Source organism: Sus scrofa, chromosome 14 (assembly GCF_054392235.1).
Source record: "Sus scrofa isolate SSC_HxYL_T2T_F1_AM1 chromosome 14, Sscrofa_HxYL_maternal_Yorkshire_Landrace_v2.0, whole genome shotgun sequence".
Lineage (NCBI taxonomy): Eukaryota > Metazoa > Chordata > Mammalia > Artiodactyla > Suidae > Sus > Sus scrofa.
The window spans coordinates 109781400-109804426 of record NC_139396.1 but is presented as its reverse complement, the minus strand read 5'-3'; the positions used below and the strand labels follow the sequence as shown (position 1 = coordinate 109804426).

The following is a 23027-nucleotide window of genomic DNA, read 5'->3' as shown; positions in this document are numbered from 1 at the left end:
TTCTTGTTTCTTATCTATTTTTTATATAGTGTGTATCTATTAATCCCAGTCCCAATTTATCTCTCTGTCCCTACCCTGCTATCCACTTTGGTAACCATAAGTTTATTTTCTATGTCTGTGAGTCTTTTTCTGTTTTGTAAATAAGTCATTTGTATAATTTTTTAGAATCTACATAGAACTGATATATGATACTGTCTTTGTCTGACTTACTTCACTTACTATGATAATTTCTAGGTCCATTCATGTTGCTACAAATAGCATTATTTTATTCTTTTTCAGCTGAGTCATATTCCACTGTGTATATGTATGTATATCTTCTTCATCAGTTGATCCGTTGATGGACATTTTAGGATGCTTCCATATCCTGGCTATTATAAATAATGCTGTTATGAATATTGGGGTGCATTATCTTTTCAAAATAGAGTTTTCATCTTTTCTGGATGGATGCCCAGGAGTGGGATTGTTGGATCATATGTTAACTCTATTTTCAGTTTTTTAAGGAACCGCCATACTATTCTCCATAGTGGCTGCACCAATTTACATTTCCAGCATATGTTTGCGCTCTTTAATGAAGCAAGCTGACATGCTGGAGAGGTCCAAATGGCAAGGAACTGAGAGGGATTTCTGACCAGTAGTTCATAAGGAACTGAATCTTGTCAACAACCGTGTGAGAGAGCTCGACTGTAGATCCTTTTCCATTAAACCTTCAGATGAGATCACAGCCTCAACTGATACCTTGATTGGCACCTTGTGAAAGACCTTGACATTGAGGATGCATATAGACTATGTCCAGATTCCTGACTCACAGACACTGTGAAATAATAAGTGTGTTTTTTCAGCCCCTAAATTGCAGAGTAATTTGTTATGTACTGATAGATAACTAAGAGTAATTATTTAAGGATGGGAACTTGCAAGTTACAGCATGTGGTGATGAAGTAAGTATTTTAACTATTGCTTACAGTTGCCTGTCATGAAGTATGCACTGGGGCAAGGCTTTGGGGGACCCAATGGCTGACACCAAAAAACAGCATATAGGAAACAAGGAATTTAAGGACTATGGGTGATGATGTTGATTTGAACTCTTCTGGACAATTTAAGGAAAGAGATTGATAAGCCCAAGTTCATAAATTCTTGGTCCTCTTCCACTTCTTTTTATTTTTCCCTTTTCTTCTCTTCCCTCACTTTTTTGAAAAATTCAATCCTAAAGGTATTCAGTTAAGACAGAGCAAGGAAGGCATTTGTGCCTGGAGTGAAAGGACCTGTGGAGGCACAGAGTGGGTATTGGTGTCCGAAGTTGGTAAGGAGAGCATTTGTATAGGAGGACTGCCTGGCATGGAGAGGCATTGGAAGAGGAGGGTGTTCCTACAGGAATGTGGCCTAGCAGAGGCGTTAGAGCTCAAGAAGGTTGAGAAGAACAGCACTGCAAAGGAGTAGTTTAGTGAGGGCATCATAGCCTGAGCATGAGACTGAAAGTGTATTAGTTATCTCTTGCTGCCTAAGAAATGACCTCCCAATTTAATACATTATAAGAATAATCTTTTATGCTCATAGTTTCTGTGAGTTAAGAATTGAGACAGGGTACAGTAGGAATGGCTTGTCTCTGTCCCGTGACGTCTGGCATACTTAATGGGCAGAGGGCTGAAATCATCTGAAGTCTTGGCGGAGGCTGCATCTAAGGAGGCTCACTTCAGGCTTGGAAAGCCAGTGCTAACAAGTTGGTTTCTTTCCATGTGGGCCTATACAGCTGTGGTCCCCACCAATGGACTGTTGAGTGCCCTCACATCATGGCAACTAGCTTCCCTGAGAGCCAGTGATCCCAGAGAGTGCACCTTTTTATGACTTAGCCTAGAAGGTCTTATGGTCATTTCCATCATGTTTTATTCATTAGTAGTGAGCTGAACCCAGTCTACAGTCAAGGAGTGAGGAATTAAATTCCACCTTTTGAAGGGAGGAATAACAAAGACTTGAGAGACATACTTTAAAACCACTATAGAAGACATGGAGGTACAGCTTGGTGTGGGTCTCACAGAATGAGCAGAGTGAGGAGGGCATACACACAGAAAGGAAGCTGGCATGGGTTTCCAGAGCCTGAGGATGAGAAAGACATCCATATGGGAGAGACAGACTGGTGTGGGCAGTTGGAGCCCGAGTGTATTTAAGGAAGGCATCTGTTCTTGTATGGGGCGGGAGCAGCAGTGGAAGATGGTTTGCATACAGGGGATTAATCACATGAGTAAATGTATTAAGGATAATTGGAATTTCTCACTGTCCTAGAGTGAATTACAAATATGGAAAGGGAGGAAAAAAATAACATCATTCCTGTGATGAGTGTGAACTAACAGTTTTCTAGATAGATGGATAGGGTGGGTGTACATGCCTCTGTGTGTGTGTGTGTGTGTGTGTGTGTGTGTGTGTGTGTGTATTTCTTGTTGCTGTCTAAGGGACCTGGAAGAGCAGAATCCTAAAACAATGAGCATACCTGGCACCCAGAAATATTTCCCCTAAAAAAAGCACCAATGTTCCTGAGAGAAATGGTAGGTTCCGGGATTAAAGCAGGAAATAAACAAGATCAGCTCAAAACATCTTTTTGTACCAGAAAGCAAGAATTTGCTCAAAGAATGTTGGAGACATGTCAAAAGGACCTATAAGCCTGGAGTTCCCATGATGGCTCAGCAGTTATCAAACCCAAATAGCATCCTTGAAAACATGGGTTCAATCCCTGGCCTTGCTCAGTAGGTTAAGGATCCAGCGCTGCCCTGAGCAGTGGTGTAGGTCGCAGATGTAGCTGGGATCCCACGTTGCTGTGGCTGTGGCATAGGCCGGCGGCTACAACTCTGAACCCCTAGTCTGGGAACCTCCATATGCTGCAGGTGTGGCCCTAAAAAGACAAAAAAAAAAAAAAAAAAGGACAAAGACAAAGACAAAAAAAGTGACCTATAAGCCAGGGTGAAGGGGTTTCTGCTGGGACAATTTGAGCCAGTCAAAAGAAATAATGACATTAAGAAAGTACAACTTATTAGGGAGTTCCTGTCGTGGCTCAGTGGAAACAAATCTGGCTAGCATCCATGAGGATGTGGTCCTTCAATTCCTGGCCTTGCTCAGTGAGTTAAAGATCCAGCATTGTGGTGAGCTGTGGTGTAGGTCACAGATGTGGCTTGGATACTGTGTTGCTGTGACTTGTTATAGGCTGGCAGCTACGGCTCTGATTCGACCCCTAGCCTGGGAACCTCCATATGTCGTGAGTTCGGCCCTAAAAAGACAGACAGACAGGAAGGAAGAAAGAGAGAGAGAGAGAAAGAAAAGAAAGAAAGAAAGAAAGAAAGAAAGAAAGAAAGAAAGAAAGAAAGAAAGAAAGAAAGAAAGAAACAACTCATTAAAGTAAAATAGGAAAACATGAGTCTATATGTATAAATAAACAAATAAATTAATGAGGAAGCAGATATTTACAGAGTTTCAAAGTATCCACAAAATACTTTTTAATTTTAAGGGGAAAAATGTGTCTTCACAGGGGAGAGGCCTGGAAGGCACTATCTTACTTAAATAGTCAAGGTGGACCTCACCAGCAATGTGACAAATCAAAATCATGTACCAGGAGTTCTCTTTGTGGTTCAGCAGTAACAAGTCCAACTAGTACCCATGAGGATTCGGGTTTGATCTCTGGCCTCGCTCAGTGGATCGGGGATCTGGTATTGCTGTGAGCTATGGTGTAGGTCGCAGATACGGCTCGGATCTGGCGTTGTGGCTATGGTGTGGGCCAGTAGCTACAGCTCTGAGTTGACCCCTAGCCTGGGACCTTCCATATACCACCGGTGTAGGCCCTAAACATACACACACACACACACACACACACACACACACACACACACAATCATGCACCATCTGATCAGATACAAATAGAAGGAAACAGTATCACTTTAGTGATAACCCAAATCTAATCATTAGGAAACAGTAGACAAAACACGATTGAGAGCAACAACAAAATAACGAACTCTAGAGAATTCCCTGATAGTCTGATGGCTAGGATTCAGCACTTTCACCCCCTGGAGCCCTGGAGCCCCTGGTTCAATCCCTGGTCTGGAAACTGAGATCCCACATCAAGCCACTGCAGTGTGTGGCCAAAAATAATAATAAAGAGAACTATGTCTAGATACTCATGTTGCAACAGAAGAAAGGGTGGGGGAAAAAATGTAATTGTAATGTATACATGTAAGGATAACCTGACCCCCTTGCTGTACAGTGGGAAAATAAAAAAAAAATTAAAAAAAATAATAATAAATAACTAAACTATAATCACCTAAAATATCAAGGATATAAAAGTTAGGGAAAGACTGAAGAATGTTCCAGAATGAAAGAGATTAAAAGGATAGGAAAAGTAAAAGCAATATGCCAATCTTCAGTGGATACTATTTTTCTAAAGGATTTTACCAAGACATCTGGCAAAACTGGAATAGGGATTGAAGATTAGATGGTAGTAATGTTAATTTCCTGAGTTTGATGTAGGTTGCTTTTTGTAGGAAATATACTCAAACTTAGCTTTCTATTGGAGAAGTAAACTTTAATATTCTAAGCACCCATAATATAGTATGAATTATTTCTCTCCTGAACATAGGGATATAATTATGTATGCTATCCTTGAGAGAACTGGAATAAATAGTCATTCAAATTATTTTCTCCTCTTCCGTCATTCATTTAAGGAACCCTCGTTGAGAATGGCTGCACTTCAGTATTATAGGATGATCATGTCAACAACTTACTCTCAAATGGTTCTGGGAAAAAAGAAAAGTGAGTCTAAGATTGTTTTGTGCTTAAAGGAAAGTTACAATTTTTTTGACTTTAGATGAGATAAAAACCTTATTTACAAACATTCTAGTCCTTTAGAATATATACAGAGGAAAGGTTTTGGATAAACTTGATAAAATCAGAGGAAACAAAGCCAAATTCTGATAAAAATTTAGAAATTGGTAACACCTGGAAAATCAAAATGAATTAAAATAGTTACAAGAGGGTCAGGGCAAAAACAGTGAGGGAAAACAACCACAACAAATTTCCCCTGAGACCTCTGCCTACTGTTTTTGTTCTATAAATTAATATCTAGCTCAGAAATTCTGAATTATGAATAGTCTTACTTCTACCCACCTGATATAATGGTGATGTCATTTATTTAATAATAAAATCAGAGAAAGAGATTGCCTCCATTCAGAGAATGCAGAAGGAAAACCACTTGCTCAGAGTGACTGAGAATTCTTTGAGCAATGAAATCACAACCTGGGATTATGCTAAAGGAATCTCTCACCTCAGGACCTCCTGTGGCTCAGTGAGTTAAGGATCTGGCATTGTTACTGCTGAGACTGGGGTCACTGTTGTGGTTGTGGTTTGATCCCTGGCCTGGGAACTCAGCATGCTGCAGGTATGGTACCACCACCAACCCCCACCACACCCCTGCAAAAAAAGAAAAAAAAAAGGAGTTCCTGCTGTGGCACAGTGGGTTAAGGATCTGGCTTTGCTGCAGTTGCAGCTGTGGTATAGGTCGCAGCTCTGGCTCAGATTCCATCTCAGGAACTTCCATATGCTGCAGAGGCCGCCAAAACCAAAAAATAAACCAAAAAACTCCAGAATCTCTCACCTGCTGAGGTAGCCAAAAGTCAGGCCTAAAATTTGAGCAATAATCTGATAAATTACACTGTCAGTTGAATTTGCAGCCTCGCAGTTTCTTAGCTGAAAGTTAAGGCATTGATGAAGATTCTCAAAAGTGCAATGAGGAGGAGTTCCCATTGTGGCACAGCAAAAAACGAATTTGATTAGAAACCATGAGGTTGTGGGTTCAATCCCTGGCCTTGTTCAGTGGGTTAAGGATCCAGCATTGCCATGGGCTGTGGTGTAGGTTGCAGATGCGGCTCAGATATGATGTTGCTGTGGCTGTGGTGTAGGCCAACAGCTGTAGCTCCGATTCTCCCCCTAGCCTGGGAACCTCCATATGCCACAGGTATGGCCCTAAAAAAGAAAAAAAAAGAAAAATGCAGTGAGGTTAACATTACTCCTAACTACACTCAGCCTCGTTTGTGTCAGGAGTCACCTTGCTTGGAGACCCCATGCAGACACTGGAGCCAGCTACCTGCAAGAGGAGACCAGTCCCACTGGTACTTGATCTAGCCCTACTACAAAAACAATGGTTCTCAACTCTGGCTACACATTGGCGTCACCTAGTGAGTCTTGAAAACCACTGAATCTCTGGCTTGCATGCCCAGAAATTTTTATTTAATTTTTCTGGAGTCCAGTTTAATTTGAGTCTTAGTAGCTCCCAAGGAGATTCTAACTTGCAGCTGAGACTGAGAACTACTGAACTATAGAGATCAGCAAGGTCAGATAGCAACACAAAACCCAGGTGCAGCCTTTTATGCAAAAACTTTCAAGATTTAGCTAATTCATATCACCAGCATACATTATTTGGCATCCTTCTGCATGGGAGATTTGTCTCTTCTTTCCCACTTATGTATTTATTCAGTCATTTATATCAGCATGAACTCATGGATATTTATTTTATATTTTGGGCTATCATTCAATACTATTATTGTTCAGATTGCTCCACCTTTAGCCATTGGGAACTCTGTCAATTGGCTTCTGTGTCCCTTTGGCACTCCAGAATTTTGGGGCTTTGTTTTTCAGTACTTCCTTACTTTCTAGTACTGTAAGATCCTCTAGGTTTTTTATGTTCATTTGTTGCTGCTGTCCTGGAAGCAGTCATTTCTCCAAGGGGCCCTGGTTGCTTTTATTGGAAAATGGTATTTGAAACCAAGAGAGAGCTAGGTGTAATTTTTATATCCTGCTACACTAAAAGAAACAACCCCCAAAATTAAATTTTAAAAACCCTGAGTTCCCAGGGTCAATGACTCCAGACTGGCATGCGCCCAACCTTGGAATCTCCTTCCTGGCTGTCCTTTTGATAGGGATGAAGTAGGCACAGGTAGTTGTAGAAGTCCCAATAAAGAATTACAGATAGGGAAATTTAGAGGAATTTGGGATATGACTGTAAGTTAATAAATTGCTCAAAAAAGCCATCAGAACAAGGTAGGCTTGTTCAAGTAGTGGAAGTGAGAGAACTGCCTCAGGTTGTTGGGTGGGGGATGGGATGAGACCTGCATTCAGATTCAGACCAATGGCAGGAGTTTGAGGACCCTCCTCTGCTGATTTGAATACACACCTTACCGGATACCAAGGAGGAGCCAGTACTACCAGAAAGGAAGAGGTGGTCTTTTCCGACCCCTACTCCCCTTGGATGATAAAACTAGCCCACCAGATCCTTCGGGCAGAGCCTCCTTTCCTGCCTGCTTGCATCTCTCACAAGCATCCTATCATAATAAATCTTTTTCTTGCCTATCACTTTGTCTCTTGCTGAATTCCTTCTGCTCGGAGGCATAAAGAATCTGAATCTGGAGTTCCCGTAGTGGCTCAGTGGTTAATGAATCTGAATAAGAACCATGAGGTTTCGGGTTCGATCCCTGGCCTTGCTCAGTGGGTTAAGGATCCGGTGTTGCTGTGAGCTGTGGTGTAGGTCACAGGCATGGCTTAGATCCCTTGTTACTGTGGCTGTGGTGTAGGCCGGCAGCTACAGCTCTGATTAGACCCTAGCCTGGGAACCTCCATATGCCACATGTGTGGCCCTAGAAAAGACAAATAAAGCCAAAAAAAAAAAAAAAGAATCTGAACCTCAGTAAGTACAAACATCGGGTGAGTGCTAACTTAAAATGTGGGTTCAAGTCCCAATCTAGCTTTAGGCTGGGTTCCAGTCCCTGTCTGTGTTCTGGCTAGGTTTAGGCCGTTAATGCTGTCATTTTCACTTAAAGAGTTGGCGTTGGAGGCTGTCCTGATCATGAAGTTTGGTGACCTTCCTTCAGATAGGCACCAGCCTGGCTCTGGTGGGCATTGATAAAACCAACAAATGAGAGTGTAGTGAGTACTCAAAGAGAGGAAAGTAAAGATGCAGAGAGGAAGGAGAAACTAATGCAGTGGGGAGGAGCTGGAAGAAATTTCAAGCCTTGAAAGCAGCTCAGAAAGTGCTACTTGAGTGCAAACACTATGTCATCTTTTACCATGCTCTTGGTACCCCTAAACTGACCTGCTGCCTGGCCCACAGCAGTCCTCCATCAGCGTCCTGAGCTCAGAGCACCCTAGAGGATATTAGCAGAGCCCTCCCTCAATTTGTGAAGCCCCAAAGTAATTCTCCAGTCCTACTGTTATCCTAGGCAGAATAATCCTGCCAAGTTTCTGATGCCTAAGAAATTATTGTGTGTGCCTTCTGGGGACTTTTGAGTCACCCTTGGTGGCATCTTCACTGAAAGCAGCATTTGGGAGATTACCTCCAAGGTGAAGTTATCAAAGGGGTTCTCCAGTCAGCGGTGGACTAAGGGGGTAGAGGGACAGAGAAGAGCAAAGGAGCTGAGAAAAGTTGAGACCGTCTGGTGATTCTGGGCAGAGCTAGATAAAACTCTGCCTGGTATGGGGCCCTTATAGTTTAGCAACAGGGTCCGAAGTCCCTTTTATATCCTTCTTAAGAGTGTCCCTGGACAAGTTCCTGCTATGGGGCAGTAGGAATCCACCTGATTCTGTGGAGGTGCCCTTTTCATCAGCAGTGGGTTAAGGATCAGTATTGCTGCTGCTGTGACCTAGGTCGAAGCTCCAGCTGGGATTGGATCCTTTGTGTAGGAACTTCCATATGCTGCTGGAAGAAAAGAGTGGTCCTTATCTCACCGGGACCTCCTGAAATTTTCTCTGGAGGGGTTAGGGGACTGGTATTATTGTTTTCATTTTACCAAAACTGGCAACTCATTCCCTTTCTACAACCCCAGGGGTCCTCTTGGAGGTATCTCCACGATTGCAGAGAAAAGGATGCACAGGTGAGTATGGGAGACCCTGCATGCAGGTAAACATTCCAGGGGAGACCCGGTTGGTGGGAAGCCAAGGCTGGGAAACAGAGGGGCACACAGCTAATTATAATTGCGACTACAAATTTGTGGACTGCTATTGGGGTCACCCAGGGGGTTGGGGGCAGAGAAGAGGCCAAGGGCCTGGAGGCCTAGAGTTTGCTGAGTCGATCTGCTTTGGCAGGACCGACGAAGCAATGCAGACATGAGTTCAGGGGGAAGGGGGACAGCAGCAAAATTTGCAGGAACGGTGCATCTGGTAGCAGAGACTGATAGCGTGGTGCGTGGCCTCCCGTGCCCAGCGCCCGCAGCAAACTGCGGGTTCGCTCCCACACTTTCTTTCTGAACTGCACAGGCCACACTTCGGTGGCAGGATGCAGGCAGGAGGCACGGAGGTGCGGGTATCCACTTCATAGGAGCTGACTCAGTGTCCGTTTTGCTATGCCCTTTTGGACTCAAAAGGCTCGGATAAGGAGTTCAAAGCCTAGGTGGGGGTGGACAGGCCAATCCCGCTGCCGCTAGCAGGTCCCCAGCGGCTCCCCAGCGCTGCGCGGGACAGCAGAGTACATGAGTTCAGGCGAAGGCGGAGGTCCTGCGTTCTTCCGCCGGGGGAACCCAAGGACGCGCCTCGGTTCTTCATTGATCTTCGACTCCCTGGGCCGCTGCAGGATAGCCTTGCATAGCCGCCGGGCCATCTATCAGTCTGGGAAATGCCCGTGAGGTGATGGGCACAACAAAGGCGCCCCTAAGTGGTGCCTTCTGTTTTGTAAATACTGGGTGAGGTCCTGGGGTGAAGTTGAGCCCCGGGAGAGCGGCAGCCCAAGGAGCCCCACCCCCATTCCGCTCCCCTCCCCCTATAACCCCCGGAGTGCATTCATTTGAAATGTTAATATTTTTAAGCTTCCCTCCAGGCTTGGGTCTGTCTCCTTGAGAGCGGGCAGAAAAGCCTCTGGGATTGATAAACAAACCAAAGTTAGGCATGGGTGAGAACCGGGTGAACATTTGTTGGTCTCAAAGAGAAGCAGGTGCACGAGGACAAATGCGGGTAAATTATTACACAGCCCCGTCACTCTCTTTAAAAAGACTCCTGGAGTTCCCGTCGTGGCGCAGCGGAAACGAATCCGACTAGGGACCATGAGGTTTCGGGTTCGATCCCTGGCCTCGCTGCTCAGTGGGTTAAGGATCCGGGGTTGCCGTGAGCTGTGGTGTGGGTCGCAGACGCGGCTCGGATCTGGCGTTGCTGTGGCTGTGGTGTAAGCCGGCAGCTACAGCTCCGATTAGACTCCTACCCTGGGAACCTCCATATACCGCGGGTGCGGCCGTCAAAGGACAAAACAAAACTCCTTCGTGCAAGCACTCCAGGAGTTGGAGAAGTTTTCCCAATCTACAGACCCTTATTTGCACCCTCCAGGCTGAAGGCCCCTCGGGTCTCTGCCCCGAAAGGAGCAATCCAAGTCACAGGCAGAGGGAGGGGCGGGGTTGCGCTCGGGCGGAGCTAAGGCCTGGCCCCACCCAGGTGCTGTCAAGCCGGAACCCAGCCCGCAGCTCCATGCCAAGATGCGGCTAGAATCCGAAATGTCGTCGGGTAAATCCTGACCCTGCGAGGTTCTGTATCTCTGGCCCGTAGGCCTCAGCCTAACATGCCGGGCCTCCGCAGCGGGAGGGCACAGAGGGGGTGTCACAGCCTGTGCTTTTTAAAAGTATTGGCCTGTATTTCCCTGTTCACATTAGATAGTTGTCGGGTTATTGCCAGAATAGCATCAAGTTGGATCCTTTGCACAGTCCAGCTGCTAGCGACGATAAGAGTTACTCTCGAACACTTTGGCAATGATGACACTGTCAGGCACTGTACGAAGCCCTTTACGTGGATTAATTTGTGATGAGGTGACTCAAGTCATTAACACACTTCTTTCTAGAACAGGTACATCACTCATTCTCCACCCATCCTCCCCGATGGGGCACGCAAATTGGGGCACGCGCACAGCATATGGGGTTCTAATTGTGCAGGTATGACTCCAAGGGCTCAGGGCTCATTGTGCTTGAGAGGGGCTGTGGAGGTCACCTGGGGTGCCACTGTGCTCCTTGCCAGCCCCCCCCCCCACAGTTCCCCAACTTCAACATTGTTTAATCCATTAAATCGTCCAAGTAGGCGCTGCCTGGTCTTCCAAAAGCTTTTTCCTCAAGCTGGGAAAACTCAGCAGAGAATGATCATTTTTCAACTGTGGGTGCCAACAACACTCATATATAATGAAGCAAATCACACAAAAGAAAGAATTCCTTCCCATTCTCTTGGAGAGGCCCCAGCCCAGGGAACCTTCAAGCTGCCCAAAGGCTCACTGAGGCACCCTTCTACACCCTCAAGAGCTGAAGTTTGGCAGCCAAAGAAATCCAACCCAGATTATTTATATGCATTTCATAGAAATCCCTGTTCCTGTGTTTTCTCTGTGCCAAGTGCCAGCTGTGGATCCCCTGAGCCAGCTGAGGGACACAGGGATGGGAGCTTCGGGAAGGCTCCTCTCTATCCCAGTACAGCATCTGTCCTCTGGGTTCTGTCAGAGGACCCAGTGGACAAGGTGGGAAGAGATTCCATATCACCTGGTTAAGACAAAACACTGTAGCCCCAAACTGGTGAATAAGCCCAGTCTTATAGACAGCTGTCTACCCCTCTACCCTCAGTGATCACAGATACATTTCTATAGGGTCTCCCGGATCTGTTATGTCTTCCTCCAAGGATTAGTCTATTCCAGACTCCAAACTGACCTTTTCCTCATACCTTTCCTGAAGTCTCAAACAGATTCTTATTCTTTCAGGCAGGCCTGGATCTCTGGCTTAAAAGATGGGGGCAGGAGTTCCCGTCGTGGCGCAGTGGTTAACGAATCCGACTAGGAACCATGAGGTTGCGGGTTCGATCCCTGCCCTTGCTCAGTGGGTTAAGGGTCCGGCGTTGCCGTGAGCTGTGGTGTAGGTTGCAGACGCGGCTCGGATCCCGCGTTGCTGTGGCTCTGGCGTAGGCCGGTGGCTACAGCTCCGATTCAACCCCTAGCCTGGGAACCTCCATATGCCGCAGGAGCGGCCCAAGAAATAGCAACAACAACAACAACAACAACAACAAAAGACAAAAAAAAAAAAAAAAAAAAAAGATGGGGGCAAAAGGATGGGGTTCTCTACCTGGCCTGATATTAAGGACCCAGGATAGTACATGCTTCATGCCTGTAACCTTTGAAGAAAATCACCTAAGTAGCTGGGTGATCTTGAACAAATCATTTATACATGACAGTGTTCCTTAAGTTTCATATCTGAAAAGAAGATATAGGGAAATTGGCATTGTAAACTCAGCACCTGGAAACCTGCTCACCTGTTTCCTCACATGCTCTCCTGAGGCTCTACTATATGATAGTAGAGACAGTAATGTCACTACCACACGGTCATCTGCCCTGGAAGTACAGTACTTGAAACTGAAACACCCGACATCCTGGCTAGCGTGAGCAGCAGTCAGAGGCAGATTGGCTTTCAGAGCAGGTGACAACCCAGAGGCCTTTCTCTGATCACTGTAGCCAGGCAGTCAGATAACACTACCTTGCTGTGGAATGGATCGTGTCCCCAGCAAGGTATCCCAGTGTTTCCTGATGAAGGAGGTGAGCCCAAGCAGACGGTCACTGATACTCAAAAGACTTGTTCTGCTTCCAATGTTCCATCTCAAGGATATTAATCTCTAGGCTGCCTGTGGCTATCACAATTCTTTTTCAACACTTCCAAGATTAACACATACCCTCATCATATCCATTTTCCAAACTTACTAGAAAGAAGCATAAAACTCCAGTATGACCGAAACTCCAAATGCTGGTTTTCTGTATCTACCTTTAATTTAGAACAATAGCAATACGGAATGGAGAATGATTCACTTATATGGGAGAGTGTTATGATTCATGATTAGGTTCCACAAGTGGAGTGAGAGGAAGACTTTCCAGGCAGAGAAGACTGAATGAGACCAGCAGTGAAGGCTCGAGGCCCTAATACAGGTAGAAAGAGGAAGAGGAACAGCAGAACTGGAGGTGTGATCAACACCACAGCAAATGCCAATAGATATGAACTAGTTTCTGGTAGACAGTGGGGAACTACCAAAGATTTTTTTTTTTTTAAGGTGTAAGTGGTTTATTAATTATTATTATTTTTTTTACGGACACACCTGTGGCATATGGAAGGTCCTGGGCTAGGGGTCAAATTGGAGCTGCAAGCGAGGCCTACCCCAACAGCCGTGGCAATGCCAGATCCTTAACCCACTGAATGAGGCCAGGGCTTGAAGCTGCATCCTCACGGAGAGAACATTGGGTCCTTAAACTGCTGAGTCACAACAGGAACACCACTTTGTTAAATTTATGTTTTAGAATTATCATTCTAGTGGCTGTGCAAGGGTGAATTCATTTTTTAAAGTAGAATTTTTAAAGAACAATTTTAGGTTCACAGGAGTACCCATCGTGGCGAAGCGGAAATGAACCCAACTAGGAACCATGAGGTTGCGGGTTCAATCCTTGGCCTCACTCAGTGGGTTAAGGATCTGGCGTTGCTGTGAGCTATGGTGTAGGTCGCAGATGCAGCTCAGATCTGGAGTTGCTGTGGCTGTGGTGTAGGCTGGCAGCAACAGCTCCAATTAGACCCCTAGCCTGGGAACATCTATATGCTGTGGGTGCGGCCCTAGAAAAAAAAGAACAATTTTAGGTTCACAAAGTTGAGCATATAATACAGAGAATTTGCGTATACCTCCTTCTGCACCCTTATAGTTTATTATTAATATCTTGCATTGGTGTGGTATATTTGGTACAATTAATGAACAAATATTGATATATTGTCAACTAAAGTCTCTAGTTTACATTAGGGTTCACTCTGTTTATAGCTCAGTGGGTTTTGCCAAATGCATAATATCATGTACCCACCATTATAATATCATACAGAATCATTTTACCACCCTAAAAAAAAAAAATCCCATGCTTCACCTATTCATTACTATTCCTTTCTCCTGTAAATCCCTTGGCAATCACTCTTTGTCAACTCATCTTGCTCTTCCGAAACATCATATGGCTGGAATCATGTGGTATGTGGATTTTTCAGAGTGTCTTCTTTCTCTTAGTAATATGCATTTAAGGTTCTTTTATATCTTTTTGTGGCGTGATAGCTCATTTCTTTTGGTAAGTCTATTTTAAAAATATTTTCCTTCAATAAAGATTTACTGAACTTTTTTTTTTGTCTTTTCTATGGCCACTCCTCTGGCATATGTAGGTTCCCAGGCTAGGGTCTAATCGGAGCTATAGCCGCCGGCCTACAACACAGCCACAGCAACGTGGGATCTAAGCCACATCTGCAACCTACACCACAGCTCACAGCAATGCCAGATCCTTAACCCACTGAGCAAGGCCAGGGATCAAACCTGCAACCTCATGGTTCCTAGTCAGATTCATTAACCACTGTGCCACGATGGGAACTCCCAAGATTTGCTGAACTTCTATGTCAACTTCTAAATATTCTATCTGTGCAAGAGAAATATGATGCAAGCCACAAATTAATTTTTCTAGTAGCCACAATAAAAAAGGTAAAAAGGAGATGAAATTAACCTTAATAACTCAGTATATTCAAAATATCGTTTCAACATTTAATCAATATAAAATTGAGATGCTTTATATGTACTTTTTTTATACTAAGCCTTCGAAACCCAGTATTTTGTATTTCCAGGATATCTCGGGTTGGCCTTGCTACATTTCCAGTACTCAGTGGACACACAGCTGGACAAGGCAGGATAGATTTTTTTTTCTTTCAGTTTGAGTTTTTTAAATAACAGTTATTCAAGATTTTATAACTTAATATATTCTCAAAAGAAAAAAAAAGTTCCTTGACACCACACTACCGAGAGTCTAGTGTGGAAGACCATAAAGAAGTAAACAAATCATTTTAGAGAGTGATGGGTGTTATTGAGAAAATAATACACTTTATTATATAGACAGGAAAGCTGATTTAGATTGCCTGGGTAGTCAGGAAAGACCCAAATGAAGAGACATGAACCATCAATTATCTATTGCCACAATAATGTATAACAAACCACTTCAAAATTCAGAGGCTTAACATAATAGCTAGTTATTGCTCACGGGCCTACAAGTCTGCTGGACAGTTCTTCTGGTCCCAGGTGGGCTCACACATGCATCTTTGAGTAGCAGTAGGTCAGGTGGGTGGCTATGCTGATCCTGGCTGGGCTTGCCTGTTTGGGGTCTGCTGGCTATAATGGTGTAGGATGACCTCAGCTCTTTTCATGTGGCTTCTCATCCTCCAGCAGGCTAGCCCAGGCCTGTTCTCATGGTAGAGGCAGGGATCCGAGAGAGAATGTGGAAGCATTCAAGGTTTCTGAAAGCTTGGAACTATATATCACTTCTGCCACATTCTTTTGGCAGATGCAAGTTACAAGGCCAGCACAGATTCTGGGAGGAGCAGCAAGTCACATTGCAAGAGGTGTATGTACAGGGAGGCATGGAAAATACAGGCAATTTTTGCAATTCATCTGTCATATTACTTACAAAGCTTTCAGCACCATCAGGAAATTATAACAATGCTAAACTTTTATGTGCCCAATAAAATGTTCTTAAAATATAAAAACAAAAATTGTAGGGAGAAATTGACAAAATTGCTCTTCCTGGGGAAGTTTCAATGTACCTTTTGCTATTATTGATAAGTTAAACACCCACACACACAAATTAGTAAAGATATAAAAGGTTAAACAAATTTACAGGGTATTCAGTCCACAAATACTCTAGGTGTGCTGGGCATAGAACAGTGAGCAAATCAACCATCCCTGGCCTTTATATTCTAATGTAGGGAAAGAAATAAACAAGTTAATATGTAAAACAAACATGATGATGAATAGGGATATGGGGGGCAGGGATGGCAGGGTGAGGGGTTTAACATAGATAACCCATGGTCAGGGTAGGCACTATTGAGGAGACACTGGAGTGAAGACGGGAAAAAGGCAGGCGTTGTGTGCTTATCTCCAGGATAAGTGGAGGGAATGGCAGTACAAAGGCCCTGAGGTAGGAGCTGGTTTGACAGGTTCTAGGTGTATACAGAGGTAGGCTTGGCAAAGTGGGAAGGGATGGGAGAAGTCAGGGGCTAGATCATGACCTTGTAGGCCATGGTAAAGACTTTGGATTTTAGTCTTGGTAATGTGAAGCCCCTGGAGGATTTCTGTTGAGGGGGAGGGGTATCTTAGAGCATTAGGGGTGAGGACTCTGGGGAGAAGGCTGTTTCTAGACAAGGGTCAGGTAGCCAGACCTTTAGGGGTGGCTGGGTACCAATCCTTGTCAGGAAATCTGTCCCCAGGAAATTTCCTTTGCTTTCTCTTTCAATTACCTAGATGGCAATTTATTCCCCAAAGGATGTCACCATCTCCAGAGAACGTATTCCAATTATCCCAGAAAACAAGGTAATTGGGATTATAGCAGTATTCATTGTCTCAATTCTCAGGATGAAAATCTATCCGAAGAAAGAACAAAAGGTAGATCCAGAAAGCACTGCCTACCCCTTAGGAAAACTAAGCTAACAACTTATGCAACTGAAGGTTATGTGAAGTTGTTAATATCAAGTCACTTTCCTTTCCGGATATAATTTTACATGAAAAAAATAGGGATATTTATTCAACAAATATTTATTGAGCACCTACTGTTTGCCACATACTCTTCTAGGTGCTAGAGGTACAGCAGAAAACAAGATGGGCAAAAATTCCTGTCCTCATAGGGAAGATAAACTTTTGAAAGTATGACAAGTTGGATGAGGAAATAAATGTCCTGAAGAAAAATAAAGGGGGACTAGTGAGCATTTGACAGTGGGCATGTTATAATTTAAAACACCTGGTCAGGGAGTTCCCTCATGGCTCAGGTGGTTGAGGACCTGGCATTGTCACTGCTATAGCTCTGCTTACAGCTGTGGTGGGGTTTGATTCCTGGCCTCAGAACTTCCGCATACTGTGAGTACAGCTAACCCCCACCCCCTGCCCGAGCCCCCCAGCCGGTCAGGGAGAGATTAGTTGAAAAGTCCTATCAGCCCAGCATGGGTGGAACAGAGAGAAGAGTTGGGGAGTATCGGAGAGATAAAGGCAGGGCCTGGCTTACATCTTATAGGGCATTGTAACATAACCGCTACAACGTTAAGTGTACAACTTGTAATTTTAGTTCACATTCTATGAAGAGGAAAAAACTTCCTCTAGCCAATGTGGTTATTTCTGACCTCTAGTTCTCTGAACTGAATTCTGTAAATTGTAATACACTTCATGCATGTTATCAGAAAAAGATTGCACAGCTCTATTTTGCAACTATAATTTTTTTGGTTTTCAAGGTTTTGTTTATTTCAGCAGTTTGGAGGCATCATCATGTTTGATTGAGAGGCAAGCAAAGGAGAGAAAATTCTTGGACCCATTTTAGATTCTGGGACATTGAGGGTGAAGTGGGCTCCTGGCAGGGTCAAGGCCATAGCTAGTGGAGTGAGATGTGTGAGGCTGTGTCCCATGCAACAGCAGGCCATGCACAGAGAAGTGGGTCCCTGGCTGGATTGGGGAGACACAGCAGACCCTTCCTACCCCACCTGGCTTGCACCTTCTCAGCTGTAGCCTTCCTAGTCCCCTGGAGAGCCTGCCACTCAACAACAGCCAAGTAAGTCTGTGGCTCCCTGTAGTAACTCTAGTTTTCACAGTTCCCATTCCCAGGCTAAAACAAAGGCACAGTGGCAGAATAGGTTCTTTTTAGGTTTCTTTGCGGGATTTTCTTTTTTTAGCTGGAACTCTAGGTAGTGGGGATTTTGTCCTCTTCTAGGTAGTATACAAGAGGGGAGCCTGCAGCATCAAAGGGTACTTGCTTGCCTCAGACTGATTTGAGTTTCTGGCATAAATATGAGACTTAGTAGAAAAAAAAAATCAGACATCTGAGAGCTTGCATATACACAGTCTATCAGAGAAAAAAGCACCTATAGGCTACCTGGTGGGTGTGTGAACAGATTCAAATGAAGTGAACCAATCTGACGGGGTGGGGATGGAGAATGGGCAGGTGGTGGAATATAAGCTGAAGGAACTAACAAAACAAAACCAATAAAGTAAAAATAAAACAGCTTGCTGATGTTATCCACACTGAAATCTAGTTTGTTCACTGTGGTGTAGGAACTCAGGGCCATGGCAAGGTAATGGGATAGGATGGGATGCCTTCAGAGCATCTGTATGCCTTAGTGGAACCAGGGAGGTACAGAGTAAAGGTGGTGGTACAGCCTGCATGTCCAGAACATGAACTTCCTCCAGGAGGGGCCCTGGATTGGGCAGGCTTTTCACCTGTCCTTAGTGTAGGACACATGAGGGTGGAGAGCCCTAGCACAGTTCTCTCCTGTATTCATATACTAAGCTTCCACAGCCCAAACACACACACATAAAATTTTTATTTTTCAATCATGTACCAGATTCAAGAAAGTGTTTTAGTTCATGCTGTGGGGGTGGCCAAAAAAAAAAGTCTATAAAGGTAGTTCCCGTCGTGGCTCAGTGGAAATGAATCTGACTAGCATTCATGAGGATACAGTTTTGATCCCTGGCCTCGCCAGTGGATTAAGGATCCTGCCTTGCTGTGGCTGTGGCATAGGCTGGCAGCTGTAGCTCTGATTCAACCCCTAGCCTGGGAATTTCCATATGCTGCACATGCAGCCCTAAAAAGCAGAACAAAACAACCCCCCCAAAACAAACAAATAAATAAATATAAAATAGTACTTTAATGTGTGGACCAATCACCTGGGGGAAATCCTGTTAAAAGTGCAGATTCTGGAGTTCCCATTGTGGCTCAGTGGGTTAATGACCCTAAGTTGAGGATGTGGGTTTGATTCCTGGCCTCCCTCAGTTGGTTAAGGATCTAGCGTTGCCACAAGCCAAGGAGTAGGTCGCAGATGTGGCTTGGATTTGGTATTGCTGTGGCTGTGGTATAGGACCAAGCCACAGCTCCGATGAGACCATTAGTCTGGGGACTTCCATGTGCGGCCATAAAAAGAAGAAAAAAAAAAGTGCAAATTCTGTTTTATGGGATTTGAGTTGTGGTCACGGATTCTTGCATTTCTCAACAAGCTTCCAGGTTCTGACTATGCTGCTGGCTGGGTGGTCACTCTTTTGAGTACTGAGATTTTACATTAAGTGCCATTACTTAACACAACAAGTAATACAAAAAGCCCCCAAAAGGAGTTCCAGGGACTAGCTATTTCTTTAAAAATTCAACTTTTCCACTTTAGCTTTATGCAGAGTCACTGACCCAACTAAGTGCCCAGCACCAGCCAGGCTAGGGCATAACGAGCTGTGTGAGGGCATCATTTGGTCCTGGAAGGTTCACAGCACTCTTTTACGGAAAGATCCTGCAATTGTCTCCCCACCACTTTCAGCTTTTTGATCTTAGCCTCTGCCTCTGATGATAATTACCCCTTAATTAGCACCCGCCACCATGTCATCTAAATAATTATAGTAAGTGCAGCTTGCACCTCTGCCGGCAGTCTTCAAACAAACCGATAAAACAAGATCCTATGCCAATTTTTAAAAAAGACAAAACTGACCCAAATAAAAATATGCCATGGAATACACAGACCTGTTAAAACTTCCACTGAAATAAGCTACTGAAGAGGTGCTTTTGAAACAATCAGCTATTGATATATTTGGGAAATTGTAAATGTCAGCATACAGATTTTGCAAGCCGCTGTACTTGCAAACATGCTAAAATCCACCTTAAGTTTCTGCTGCGAAGGGCTACAGAATGTCCAAACTATTTTTTTTTCTTTTTTTGGAGTTTCCAGAAAACATTGGAAGACTCTGGTAACTTCTGCGTGCATGCAAAGCATATTATCCTTTTGTGGAAGTTGGGCGGGTCTTTTCGCAGAAAGCAATTAGCAGTTCTCTAATTTCCCAAGTGGATCTCTACTCGTGGCCCACCGAACAGCAGGGCCATCACAGCCCCAAGAATCGTGCACCCCTCCTAGGAGGAACCTATTACGCTACTCATTCGACTGTTGTTTTCCCACCGCAGCCCGAGAGAGAGAGAGAGAGAGAGAGAGAGAGAGAGAGAGAGAGAGAGAGGAAGGAGAGAGAACCAAACCTAAAATTTACCAATTTTCCGAATAGGTAATACAGTGAAACACAAAAAACCTCCAGTTCGAACAGCACAAAATGGTGTATAGCGAAAAATAAATACTCTTCTCTCTCATCATCTCTAACCTTGCTGTCCTTCCCAGAGATAATCACTCGTTCATTAATTTTTTTTATTTTGGAAAATTTCAGACATACAGCTCTGTAGAGACACCGGAGTGAGTCGTGTATAACACAGCATTGGCAATGAAAAACACCCCACCGGGCTTGTTTTATTCTCTCTTCCTCAGTTTTTGTAGGAGTTATTTTAAAATAAATCCCAGACACCAGATCATTTTATGTCAAAACTTTAGTATTCCGTTTTTTCCCCTCTCCTTAACCTAACCACACTACCGTCATCACGCCCTACAAGGAGTCCCTTTTAACGGGTTCCGGACGGATCAAGGGAGAAAGAACTACGAAAGGCGAAGGGGACATAGAGGACGCATTTAAGAGCCGTGCCGACATCGCTCCCGGCCGCGGCCATTGGGCGCCCAGCGCCTCAGGCCTCCCGGTTCCCGCCGTCATTACCTGCGCCGGGCCAGCACCGGCCAGACCGGTCAAAGACCGCTGGGAACCGCGAGCTCCCGCCTCCTGGCTCCCAGGCGGCGGCCCCAGTAGGCCCGGCGCAGCTGCACAACCCACCGTCCCCAGACACCGGCGAGTCCCTGGAGGGGAAACGATTGACACAGCTGCCTGCACTGCGCAGTCGGCCCTCCCCCGCGGCATCTGCGTCTCCCAGCGGGGATGGGAGCTCAAACTGGCTACCGAGCCGGGGCAGCCGAGGTCCGCCACAGCCGCTCCTTCGGCAGCCCGCTCTTGCGCCGGGCTCTCAGCCCCGCGACCTCGCGGACCTGGACTACAACTCCCGTCGGGCCCCGCGGCCGGGCCAATGGCGGGCGCCGGAGCATGCGGGGCGCGGCGCCTGCGCGGCGGTTTGAGTAAGCCGCCGCGCAATTGGCTGCGGGGTCGGGCGGCCGCGCGGGGCCTGTGGGAAGCGGAGTGACGGAGCGAGCGGCTGTTGGAGGAAGGAGGTGGGGGCCGGGAGCGCAAATGGCGTTGAGATGGTTCAGGGCCCTGTTCAAACTCCAGCGCTGACCATTCACCGACGGAAGCGGCGGCGCAGGAGGCGGCGGCGGCCCATCGGGGGCACGTAGCGGGCTCTGGTACCAGCTCCGGCGGTGGCCAGGGAGGCCTAGTCCGGGCCCGGCCGGCGGCGCTCGAGGCGGGGAGGGAAGTTGCGGTGCCGCCGCTCCTCCCCCCCTCCACCGGTTTCCTATTTACCGAGAGCGGAGTCGCGGGTTCTGACGGTGGCGGAGCTCCTTGCTTCTCTTCACGCACCAGCCAGCCCCGTTCTCCCGCGCGGGGCTCCGCCGCCCGCCCGTGGGCCGTTGGGAGCCGGAGAGGCGGAGGCGGCCCGAGGCTAAAGCACCCGCCAGGCGCCGAGGGTAAGTAAGGTCTCGGGCGGCTGCCTAGGCCCAGAGCTTGTCGAGGGTGGGGGAGGCAGGGGTGTTGGAGGGGGTGATGGAAGTCTCTCTGTCACCCACCCGGCCTCTGAGGAAGTTGGGCAGCGGAACGATCTGAAGAACTCTTTTTTCCTTTATTCTGAGTTCTTTTTGGGCGATGGCTGATTTACTTCCCTCCCCAGGCGCGGTCAAGTGTGTTGGTTACGGGCCTGAATCTTTTGCCGTCTCTTCCTCCGCCCCTGGCCGCCACTGAGGCCTTCAGCTGCCCTGGGGATTCGGTGGCAGAGGCTTCCGGGGCGTCAGAAGCAACGTCCCTTTCCTGGGAGGTGGGGGTGGGGAGGAGAAAAGTTGCGTGAGCCTCCGGCGGGAGCGGGGGGGCGCCTCTCCCCGCCACCTTCTATTGCTCCGCCGCCCCCAGGTGAGGGTTTCTGGTTCGTGAGGTTTGGCTTTTCCTTCTTTCATTCCTTCTTGGAAGCCTCTAAATCCTTGGAGATCTGAAAGACGCTGGATTTCAATGGGGGTTAAGTGTGAGGACTTTTTATTCGCAGCGCACTTCCCTGAAAATTCGACCTGGCTTTGGGCTGAGTGAGGTAAAGGCCCAAAGACTGCGAAGACCTAATTGTGAATCATTTTTTCCTTTTTGGTTAGGGTAGTCTTTGGAGTTTGAAGCTTCAGCAAGATAGCCTGTGTTCTTGAAATATACTTAAAATGTAATGTCACCTATGTCTACCTACTTATTTTGAATTTGTACGTACTTTATACACTAGGCTTAGATAATGCAATCACAATAGTTTGTCTAGTGACTTTTAAAAGAAAGATAGAAAATTGGAAAGACAGTCAAAAGTAGGGAGTGTTAGGTAGTGAACTCCCATATAGTCATCTTTCAGAATCAAGTTATTAACTCTCAACTCATCTGTGCACTTTCCATTCCACACCTCTTAAAGTTAGAGAATCACTGACATTATTGCATCAGTATTTCAGTATATACTTGTCAAAGACATGGGTTATTTTAAAAAAACGTAAGCATGATTTTCTTACTGCTTAAAATAATTAATTTCTTAATCAAATATTCGTTGCAGACTTTCAACTTGCAACAGTGAATGCTTTGTGGTTCTAGGACCATTTTTACCATGAGTTTTTCTGGTGTGGGCCTAAAATAGCCCAAGTCTAGATTTTTGGTTTGGCCTTTAGTCAGCATTTTTAGGTGATTACCATGTTAGTGTATCCAAAACATTTCAACTTTGTTGGTGTATATGTAAATATAGGTCTGTAGATCAGGGCTTTACCTTCATGGAGGAATGAAAAGAAATGATTTATTTTGTCTTCTGGTAGCTGCCAAATATTCTTAGTTTTTTAGGATGTACTTAACAAGAAAGACAAAAATCTTTAGTTTAAATGTACAGTAGGAAGGGAAATAGATCTCCCTCAGGAAAAAGTTTTGTGACATATTGAAAGGTCTTCGAACAAATTACAAACCATTTT

The 23027-nt window shown here is 45.5% G+C and overlaps 2 protein-coding genes across 5 annotated transcripts in view; one reads left to right on the top strand and one right to left on the bottom strand.

Moving 5' to 3' along the window:
- Nucleotides 1-14869: 14869 nt before the first annotated feature.
- On the bottom strand, nt 14870-22837 carry LOC146396927 (uncharacterized). The gene is made up of 3 exons (XM_084997492.1): nt 22832-22837; nt 21751-21864; nt 14870-21615 (listed from the first exon to the last, which is right to left on the bottom strand). The coding sequence occupies exons 1-3, from the start codon at nt 22835-22837 to the stop codon at nt 20446-20448; spliced, it is 1290 nt and encodes a 429-aa protein (XP_084853618.1). The 3' UTR covers nt 14870-20445.
- The window catches only part of WAPL (WAPL cohesin release factor), a 101168-nt gene continuing 99219 nt past the window's right edge, over nt 21079-23027 (top strand). For all 4 annotated transcript variants that reach the window (XR_014827456.1, XR_014827457.1, XM_021073751.2 and 1 more), the window contains exon 1: nt 21079-21527. The gene's annotated coding sequence lies outside the window, so the exon portion shown is untranslated. The remainder of the gene's footprint in view (nt 21528-23027) is intronic.